This window comes from Thalassophryne amazonica, chromosome 20 (genome assembly GCF_902500255.1).
Source record: "Thalassophryne amazonica chromosome 20, fThaAma1.1, whole genome shotgun sequence".
Taxonomy (NCBI): Eukaryota; Metazoa; Chordata; class Actinopteri; order Batrachoidiformes; family Batrachoididae; genus Thalassophryne; species Thalassophryne amazonica.
Window position 1 is genome coordinate 29,792,326 of NC_047122.1, and position 11,027 is coordinate 29,803,352.

The window sequence follows — 11,027 nt, forward strand, 5'->3', positions numbered from 1 at the left end:
CAATCTGTGTGCGGTCTGTGTCGTCAGAGTCGATGGACATTTCACTTTTCAATGTTTGCTAGCTCACAGCAGCACGGCGGCGCGTTTCAAAAACACATCAATGCTCTGCTTCACTTCAAATATGCAAATGGTCTATTTTTAAACTCCTTGTAGTTTCTGTGTAAACGTTTGTTTGTTTATCCAGTTGACTTCTTCTACTCCGTTCCCTTCTTTTGGCCATAGAGTAGCACATTACTGACACCATGTGGGCAGGAGTGTGTACTACTACCGCCTTCATTTTTGGATTTTACCATACATTTAACCATCACTCCGGCGACCCGATCTCAGACAAGCGGTTGAAGATGAGTGAGTGCGTTAACCATCATTACTGACACCTAGTGGTCAGAATTAACATGCCACACTCATCAGATCCTCATTTCTACTACAGTGGAATTGATAAGAACTCTATTTAATAAAAAATAATCATCTGTTATTATGCTGAAAAAAAACATGAAGATTGACTTTAATGTGCAGTGCGCATGTACAAATGTATCATCAAGAAAAATACAAGGATCGGATCGGGACTTGGTATCAGCAGATACTCAATATTACATCAGATATATTGGGATCGAGGCATGATGATTAAAATTTTCTGTAATTTAAAAAAAAATCATTGACTGGGACATCACGAGTATAAAACTCAAACAGCTAACCTCGACTGTGAATTTGAACGTCTCTTTCTTCATCCTCAGGGCAAAGAAGACTTTGAGCGCCAGCAGAAGGAACTGTTGGAGAAAGAAAATATCATCAAACAAAATCAAGTTCAGCTGGGTCAAGAACAGGTAAAGCTTCATCCTCATCGTCATTTTTTTTTATAATCATAGCTGTACAGTGTAATCCTGTATTATAAGCCATGAATATTTATGTATTCATATGGCTCTAAACGGATAACGCATATGACCTTTCTGGTATGATGGCAGCAGGGAATTTATTAGATGGAAGCCGGAGAGAGTGCTGCATTTGGGGATTTTTGCACAGCTGGCCAGATGGCACATCACAGTTTTAAACACAGACAACTGGGAGATTAACCTTTTAATTCATGTAAATGTTTCAATCCAGAACCAAATGGAATTTGGGAATTGTTGCTCCCAAAAGGAGAATTTCAGTCTTAGAGAGAGTATTAAGTTCAAGAAGTCAACATACTTTTTGTTATACTACCTGGATGACTGAATATTTTTAAAGAGATTAACATTTTGAATGCATTTTTTACAACAAGCATCAGCAGCCACCAGTCCAAGGCTTTGGAAATGAAACTAACAAGCTAATTTCAAGCTATATGGAACTTCAAAACCACACCTATGAGAGAGTCAGAGAGAGAAGGAACAAGTGTCTGCTTCAGATTCATTCTTACAAAATCCTTTTTTTCAGGGTTTTGTGTTGTTCAATTTTAGAACATAACCACTATGAAACAATCAGAAATACAACCATTTATTTCTCACTGACAATCACACCTGCTCCAGACGTCTGTCATCCATCCACCAACTGATCAGCAGGTGGCAGTGTTCAGCATGTCAGGCAGATTTGTAAAACAGTTACTTAAGGACTCATCAAACGATTCTAATCAGCTTGTCCTCACTAGGTGCCCTTTTATTTTGCAGAACTGCAAGATGATGTCATTTATTGTTTTTGTGTTATCGTGCTAAGAACCTGGAGGAAATGGATTTGCTTTTTAATCTGTTCACTCATTGCATTTTACATTGTGTATGCCTATGATTTTGCCAGTGGAGGCTATTGTGTACTGTACAGTGGCAGCGCCAAGTGGGGGGGGGGGGGGGGGGTGGCTTGGGGGGCTTAAGCACCCCAAATAATTCTGCCAATAATGCGAATAATGACTGACATATTTGTGGATCTCAACTGCAGTTTTGCGCTGAGAATGTCTCAATATTGCGTAACTGAGCAAAGTGATGAATGTGTGTGTTCGGTGATCCACCAATGCTGAATCACCCTTCACAAACAGAATTTTCAGTTTTGCAAATAAACATTTATTTGTAAAAACCCACACACAAGTTACAAATCAGAAATTTGTGTTTGTGGATCACAAAGCACATGATTCTAAGTGATGTGTGTGTGCATTGATACCACATTTTAGAGGAGTATGGGTGACTAAAACATATACCTTGGTATTTATAAAGCAATTTACTATATATTGTTCATTTCAACAACATTTATGGAGCCCCTCCAACTTTTACCCCAGCTCCCCCAAGAAAAATTTCCTGCCGCTGCCACTGGTACTGTAAAATGTAAAAAAAAAAAAAAAAACAACAAAAAAATTATAGGATATGATGAGGAAGTAATCAATGTCTTATCACTCTTTACAGATCAATCAGTTCAAGAAGCTGGAGCAGGAGGTGATCAAACCTGTAGAAAATGACATCACACAGTGGATCTCCCACCAAAACTCGCCGAGGACCTCCCCGACTGACTCTTCTTCCTGCTTGTCCCCCTCCACCCACGTGTGCGCACGTGACCGCCAGCTGCTCACATTCTACGCTGAGCAGTGTGAGCAACACTTCGTCACACTCCTTAGCGCCGTGGATGCGTTCTTCAGCTGCGTCAGCGGCGGGCAACCTCCCCGCATCTTTGTGGCGCACAGCAAGTTCGTCATCCTCAGCGCCCATAAACTGGTCTTCATCGGAGACACTCTATCCAGGCAGGCGGCAGCTCCTGAGGTGGCTAACAGGGTGATGAACTCCAGTAACGTGCTGTGCGACTTGCTTAAAACGGTGGTGACTGCCACCAAGACGGCTGCCTTGAATTACCCAAACACAGCGGCCATCCAGGAGATGGTGGACAGGGTCACTGACCTCTCACATCACTCGCAGCAGTTCAAGGAACAGTTGCTGCAAATGGCGTCCGTGTGATTTCCCGCGGTTTCCTGCTCCGTTGTGTACATTAGCATCAACATACCGCCCGACTTCTCTCAGCATGTTTCTGTAAATACTTGTTCTTTGTCTTTTGTAAATATTTGGCTCGATGTTTTATATTCTGGTGTCTCTGTAGGGTTCTGTGGATGTTTTTTCTTTCATGACATTCCCGTCGAATATTAAGAAGCACCTTAAGAAATGTCCTGATTTTCATTTTCACCTCTAGAATGTTCATCATCTGGGTACGATGTTTGTTCATGTGACGTCAAAGTAAACAGTTCTTAACAATGTGACCGTGTTTTGTGGTAGTTCAAGAGATTTAACCAAAAGAAAAATTGTTTTCCTAATGGGTTATTTTGCATTAATAACTAAGTCCCTTCATCTGCCCCCTTGTTTGGCACACAGGGTCGACACAGCAAATCAGAGGTGGATCTGCATGTTGAATTGGCACAATTTTTACAACAGATGCCCCTCCTGATGCTACTCCACTTTACATGGAGGACTGTAGCAGTGGTGGGATTTGAACAGAGAACCTTCCACAGTGAAACCAAGTATACTACCCACTTGTCCACAAAAAGCCATTTATAAATGTCAGAAATATCAACCTGGTCTCACGGCATGTCGTGATTCAGCAGCATGAAATATACATTAATCTGTTGGCTTGTGATATTGTCACGAAAAGTGCAAAATGTTCATAGTGGGAGCACAAATTTATTCTAATACATTCTGTGACGGCTGCACAAAATAAGTGATGCAGGGGGATCAGGAGGGTTTATGGTTAGGGTTAGGGGAAGGAGTAGGGTTAGGTTTGGGGGTAGGGGTAGGGTTAGTAATAGGGAGTTAAAAAAAAAACCCCCGTCAAAAAAATTTGAATGATTTTGTGACGGGAGCACAAAAAAAAAAAAAAAAAATGCGAGACTGGGTTCTTGAGACGGTTCTTGAGTTCTAAGTTGGCCGGAAGAAGGACGGAATTTCTCTTGACAAGTACAACTTACAGTTTTAAAAAAGACAGAATGTCGACACATTGCAACCTGTAACTTCACCACTAGAGGACACTAAATATTATAAACAAGCTTTAAAATATCTTGTACAATTACAGTCCACTGAAACACAAAATTATGTATTGATAGTATAGTTGGCAGCTTTCCAGGACAGGTGGATCCGCTGAACCTCTTTCCACATTTGATTAAGAGTGATGATGTGGCATGTAAATGAATATCTACATCAATACATATATTTCTTTTATTTATGTCAACCAGACCTACAAAACCTTTTTGTTTAAATGGTAAAATCTAATTTTAACACTTAATTGCACATTTCTCATTTAAACAAAGTTTTGTGGGACTGGTTGGCATGTTTTAGAATGTATTGAAAACAGGAGTATGCATTCTCTATACCTCCTTACTCCAATTCAGGGTCACAGGTTTTTTTTGGGGGGGGGGGGGGGGAGCCTATCCCAGCAGTCATAGGACATCAGTCATAGGACATGATGCTGTTCAAATGTGAGATATTTTCCATTTTCAGTCTGATGACAGTTATCCCTCATGATCAGGATTTACTTCAGGGCGGGTCTGGAATGATTTGGCAGTAATCTGCACAGGGCTCCTGGATGAGTAATTCTTCAGTTTGGAAGTAGAAGATGAGATATGACACACAGAGAATAACAAGGACACAGCACATGTTCTGTGGACCGTGAGAATGTCTGAACCGTGACCCCGTCACAGCAACAACGTTATGTCGGCTTCAGACTGATAAAAGAGATTGACAGGAGGTCATCTGCAAAAAAGAGTTTTTATAAGACTTGACCCACCAAACCTGCAGGATACAATGAAAATCTTTCCATCCTTCTGACCAGCTTTAACATTCTTTACAACCAAAAACATCCGATTTTTTAAATAGGTATCAGCTACTTAAATTATTTTAAGTCTTAACTAGCAAAATTCCTATATTATTACTTTTCTTTAAAAAAAAAAAAGATTTGCTCCTTTTTGGCAATAAATTTGCCAAATTATATTTAATTTTTGCAGAACCTACCATCGGTTTGCTGCTTTTTACAACAATGTTGTCCAGTTTGTGGCTTCGTCTAACATAGGCAGAGGTTTTTGTGCCACTTCCGGCTTGTGGTTTTTTCTACCATCGGTTTGTAGCTTTTTACGACAATGTTGTCCGGTTTGTGACTTTTTCCCCTATGGGCAGATTTTTGTGCCATTTCCAGATTGTTTTGTGCCATTCATCTACCGCTGTGGGGCACTTCGCTCGTATTACTTCAGCAATGAATCGATGGTTTCTATGAGCCCTTCATATCTACATGGATGTTGCACCACCATGTTGAAACAGCAACCCAAAAGGAACAAACTTACTCCATCTTTCATATTTTGCAACAGGGTTGAAAGACTGAAGGAAAAAAAAAGAAATGGAATCAGTGGTTGCTGAACACCGTTTACTGTACTTTAAGCAAAAAAAAAAGTGATGGGAAACAAAATCATGATGACATAATGCAATCTGCATCCTCACCACTAGATGACAGTAATCCCTACACATTGCAGCTTAGACTGTTCCACACTAAGTCCAGACAGGTTTCCAGTAGTTTTAAGGTGTTATGTTGTGAGGTGGTTGAGTGGGTGAAGAAATTTTGCAAGAAATCATTTGATTTTGGCCTGTTTTGTTCAAAATACCCAAGACTTTGTTTCTGAAAAATTGTGATGGAAAATAAGTTAGTTGCAGCACAAAAAAAAAAAAAAATGGTTTCTCTTCCACAGTGACACTTTTTCCTCCTACAGCTGTCGATCCAAAAATCTCATTTAAAAATCCTTTGAGCTCACAAACTGGCACTTAAAAGCAATCTAACCATTTTTTTTTTTTAACCACTGCATTCCACTTTGCCTTCTCTGGGGAGATGAGAAAGACAAGAATGTGCAGTGGAATGACTTTTTAAGAGAATTCCCGTTCACACAGAGCAGCAGGCAGACACAGTAAATCAGGAGACGTCTGACCAGTGGTGGATTTATTCTCTATTAAAGGTATTCTGGCTCTGAAGAAGTGAGAAAAAGTGCCTTTTGCTGATGCGAAAGCTGGAGACCTGAGGGGAGCTTGATGAATCAATGAGTTATTTTAGGCCTGGCAGCTCCAAGTCATCCAGCTGGGCCAGAACACACAGTCCTGGACTGAACAGCGGGATGAAAGCAGCAGTAAAAAGCTCCTGTGTGTGTCTGTCACTAAAGGCACTGGGCCAAACACTTAAACGGCTGTTTCTGGTTCACCACAGTTGCACAGCTTTGCAAGGTGCTGCACAGACAGAAGGCTGAAGCTGCACTTTAGCCAAATCCCCCCTGAGCGGCTGCCTCCAAGCTCCCCGATGAGATACCGTCTAGTCGAGGAACGGCAAACAGGTGGTGCACTGGTGAGGTGGAAACTAGCAATGATATGCAGCGGGTTCAAACGTCAGCTGCTCACTTGCCTGCGAAAAGTCATTCAAGAGGTAACGAGTCCGAACCCGAAAGCTTCACTCTCGCTACACGGTCTGGAGTCAAAGGGCACTAAAGAGCGTCATTTCCTTGGCTTACCAAAATCATTTCCTGTCAAGTATTTGTAGCCTCTGAAATTACAGCTTTCTACTGTAGCTCAATGTGGCCTCCTTTCTCAGAAAGATGCCAGATAAAGAGCAGCGCTCAGCCAGCTCAGAGGGGGAGTATCATCATTAGCATGAAGAACTCACCCCAGCGATGGTTTCTGCATTTTCTGCAGCTGGACGACTCGACATTTGAGTCACACCACAGCAAACTGCACCACACCACTGTTTTTCCTTACATCCAATATCATGTTGGTCCGAATATAAAACTCTTTTCTGGGAAATTCGTCTGAAAAACTAGGTTGTCTTATTGAGGGTTTAGACTTTTATATGCCCTCTACATCCACAAGAGTAGGTGGCAACAAATGCCAAGTGTGCGTCTGAGGACTAAAGCAACCTGCCTCTCTCACTAACTGAGACATCACCCTGGGAAAAAAAAGTACCTCAAAAGGCGAGTAAGTTAACCAGCAAGTGAATATTAGTTTTGAAGTAAATTTTACATTCATGTAGAAGTCATCAAACAACTCTCAAGCAAGGCGGATTGGCCATTTAGAAAATGGGGATTTTTCCTGGTGGGCCAATAAATAATAATGACTGCCCATTTTTGTTTTGTTTTTGTTTGTTTTTTGTTTTTTTGGCTACACCTTGCCATGGTAACTCTCCCGGCCTACGGACAGAGGCCTGCTCCGGCCCACAGAGCTCAGATACAGCCTGCAGACACAGCATAGGTCCAGTTGCTTGTCTGTCACAAGAATACCTGACCCAGTTGTGGCCCTATGATAGGCTATAGAGGCCCAGGAGTCCCACCCAGACATGTTCTAGACCCCTCTCATCCAATCAATCCAATCCACTTTATTTATATAGCACATTTAACAACAAAGACGTTCCAAAGTGCTGCACATAGAATCACGATAGATAAAACCCCAATAGACAAGAAATAAATTAAAAATAAGAAAATTAACAATACAAATAAGTAGAATATGCAAAATAAATAAATACACACGATGAGAGAGAGAGAGAAACAACACAGCAGAACATATGTGAATGGGATGGAGCCCCGTGGGATAGTGCGATTACAAGGTGTAGACGTGGTGAACGTAGATGAGTTTAAATACTAGGGGTCAACTGTCCAAAGTAATGGAAAGTGCAGGCAGGGTGGAGAGGGTGGAGAAAGGTGGCAGGAGTGATTTGTGACTGAAGATTATCTGCAAGAGTGAAGGAGAAAGTTTACAGTCATGAGACCATCTATGCTGTACAGCTTGGAGACGGTGGCACTAACGCAGGAGGCAGAGCTGAAGATGTTGCGATTCTCTTTGGAAGAATGGACAGGATTAGGATTGAACATATCAGAGGGACAGCTCAGGTGGGATGGTTTGGAGACAAAGTCAGAAAGGAGAGATTGAGATGGTTTGGATTTGTGCAGAGGAGGGACCCAGGGTATATAGGGAGAAGGATGCTGAGGATGAAGCCACCAGGCAGAAGAAGAGGGAGGCCAAAAAGGAGGTTTATGGATGTGCTGAGGGAGGACATGCAGGTGGTTGGTGAGACAGAGGAAGATACAGAGGACAGGGTGAGATGGAAATGATTGATGAGCTGTGGTGACACCTAATGGGAGCAGCCGAAAGAAGATGATCAAAGGATGCCACACATTAACTCACTCAGGAGGTTAAGTTACTGATAGTGTTGACATATTAGCCAGCAGGATTACACACAAAAAAGGGTGAGAACAATTTCAAAGGAAGTGAAATGCAGTAGCACAGCTGTGGCCTGATCTATTTGGTGCTGACCACTTCCCGTTTTTCAATGCATGCGCACAATGGCACGTCATTGAGTTCTGACCCCAATTTTGCAAATGTGTATGAGTAGGACGTGCACAATGCAATGTTAATACCAGTACAAAATGACAGCAATCCTTCATCTTGGTCGAGGTTCTCCAAGTGCCTTCCATGCTGATTTACAGGAATTGTACAGGGTGCACCTTGGATCTGCTGGGGCCACCCCGAGTGAAAACAAGGGAGCAGCCGAAGGGACTTACTTTTTACAGGGTACATTTATTTTGGTGACAGTACAATTAACAATTTAACAGCTGTGGTGATGTTAAACAGTTAAACGAGAACACACCTTTTGATATTCACTTTACCATTTTTAGGGTTTTTTTTTAAATGCATTGCATCCACTTGCGTAAACTTAATAAATTATCCAGAGTCCTGTGATACCAAACGTAGTTATTCAAATATTCAATCGTGTGTTCTCCAGCTGTACTATGCTGCCACCTTGTGTTCAAACTGTGGGAAAATGTCTGTTCTTAAACACCAGTTTCAAAGTGTCATGTTAGTTATCTGGATTATAAGCATTACAAAAAGCTAGTTTGTCCTGTTTACCACCTAAAGTTATGGAGTTATGGGCCAAAAAAAGAAAGAAATTGGTACAACGTCCAATTTCAGTTTCAGCATTTTAAAAAAAGGAACCTTTTGCACAATCTGTTCTGTATCACATTATGTAACATATACAACATGGTACAATATAGTGGACATTGATCTTTTTTTTTTTTTTTTCGTTTTTTAACCTTTGTAGACAAGGCGTTCAAGTTTTGTTTGAATACCATGAGCTGAACCGGTAATTTGCTTCTTTGCTCAAATATGAAGCTTTTTTTTAACACTTGTGCAAACCAAACTCTGCCGTTGCAAACTTTTTTGTGTGTGTTTTTTCAGTTCAGTCGTTACGGATGCTGTGACCTGGTTTCAAAACCAGGATCACAGCTTGCAGGCGGTTTTAAACTCCTTCATATTTTGGCCATAGAATCTGTTTAGAATCCTTGCAGCCAAAGAAATATTGTGGTGTACTTTCCAACAAGATTGGAGGGGTTTTTTTTGTTTGTTTACCTCACCCCCAAAAATAAAATGCATGTTAAATCTCTCCATAAGCCCTACCTGGCTACAGCTACCTCTAGGAATGTTATACATTTTTGTGATCAAAAACACAGACTGCGTAACTATCAATGTGACTAACTACTGCACATGACTGTCTTTCAACTGGACACAGTGAATCACATATGAAGCAAACTGTGGCAGGGAAAAAAAAACAATCCATGTGATGTGGTTAACAATGTTTATTTTTCCACATATAAATTGATACGTATTACATGTGAAGTCTACAATTAGTCCAGTCTCCGTTTCATCCACCAGTGACTTTTCTAAATCAGGAGCAAATTGGACATTTATGACGTTATTTCAAGGTCCTGCAAACAACTGCTGCCACGGTCTCTACCTGAAGGTCTGTTGGATAAACAATAATGATGTCTTGAGGCATTTTTATTCCTTTAATCTCGTGATGGTAACCAAGCTACTGCTGGTTGGAAAAACGAAACAGTGGATGCCGCTGACAATGGCTTCAATACAGTGAGGCACAGAGAACAGGAGAGATGCTCTGACAACGCGGGAAGGTTTTTCTCCAGCACAACACCCTGTTAAACCAGCCATTGGGTGCAAATGTTTCCAAACATCAGTGCACAAACTTTCTGTAACTCTTCAACTGTGAATATATATATATATATATATATATATATATATATATATATATATATATATATATATATATATATATATAAAAAAAAGGGTAAAAGAGAGGCTCTAACAGAACACTCGCTTCAAAAATGAAATCCTGTTGTTGGTCATCACCTAAAGCAGGCGTCACACGGGACAACCCATCGAGATGCAACACATCAAGATGAGGATGTGCATTTGTGTCAGGTGGTTCTGGCACATGAGCACAGTGGTCACAACAAAGTGTGACTTGTTACCAGAAGATGATCCTGTTTTAAAGTGTAGGAAACAGCAGACAATGAACATGTAAAGTCACTACAGCAGACGCTGCTCTGCTCAACTTTTACTTTGCACAGAATCCCCAGCAGCTTTCGTTACTTGTCGTGTGAATTATTTTGCATCATGCACACATTCATAAGGCGTGCTACCTTTATGTGAAGTTTCCTTGAAATCCACAAACCATTCGAGGATGAGTTGTGCATACAAGACAGAGAATGATGCCTATATACCCACCAAACATTTGTTTGCAGCCAGTATACAGTGTGGATTTCTGGACTAGGAAGTTATCTAGAAACAGATACTCTAAGCTAAAAGAACTTCATAATAAAGTGCACCAGGGAATATTGTTTCCTTGTGGAAAAAGGAGCTTTAATCACGCTCAAAACTTGACGGAACCCAAAACAGTCAGATACTGGCTTCAGAAGAGTTCCATTCTAATGATAGATCATCAACCAGGACAGTATCAGCCTGATTTCCTGTTGAATCTGCTTCATGTTGTGTCCCATGCAGCGCAACCTTAAAGGATTTACCATTTTACAGAAGGTAGGTCGGGCATGACCTGGACAAAAATAAATTAAAAAAAAAATAAAAAAATAAAAAATACAACAGCATAAAAATTTCTATCAGTCCACTTGATAGTATTTCGTTGCAGAAATCAACTTATCTGTGTATTAATTTGTCAGTATCTTTTTTTCTCATTTTGAAACCATTCTTCAAAGCACAACTCGCTCCAGT

The 11,027-nt window shown here is 40.8% G+C and overlaps 1 protein-coding gene across 1 annotated transcript in view; it reads left to right on the forward strand.

The window, feature by feature from the left end:
• nedd9 (neural precursor cell expressed, developmentally down-regulated 9) overlaps positions 1-3,193 on the forward strand; it is a 32,840-nt gene extending 29,647 nt beyond the window's left edge. Inside the window, exons 6-7 of the mRNA XM_034160382.1 lie at positions 732-821; positions 2,358-3,193. Coding sequence (XP_034016273.1) covers positions 732-821; positions 2,358-2,900 — 633 coding nt within the window. The 3' untranslated portion in view covers positions 2,901-3,193. The remainder of the gene's footprint in view (positions 1-731; positions 822-2,357) is intronic.
• The last annotated feature ends 7,834 nt before the right edge of the window (positions 3,194-11,027 follow it).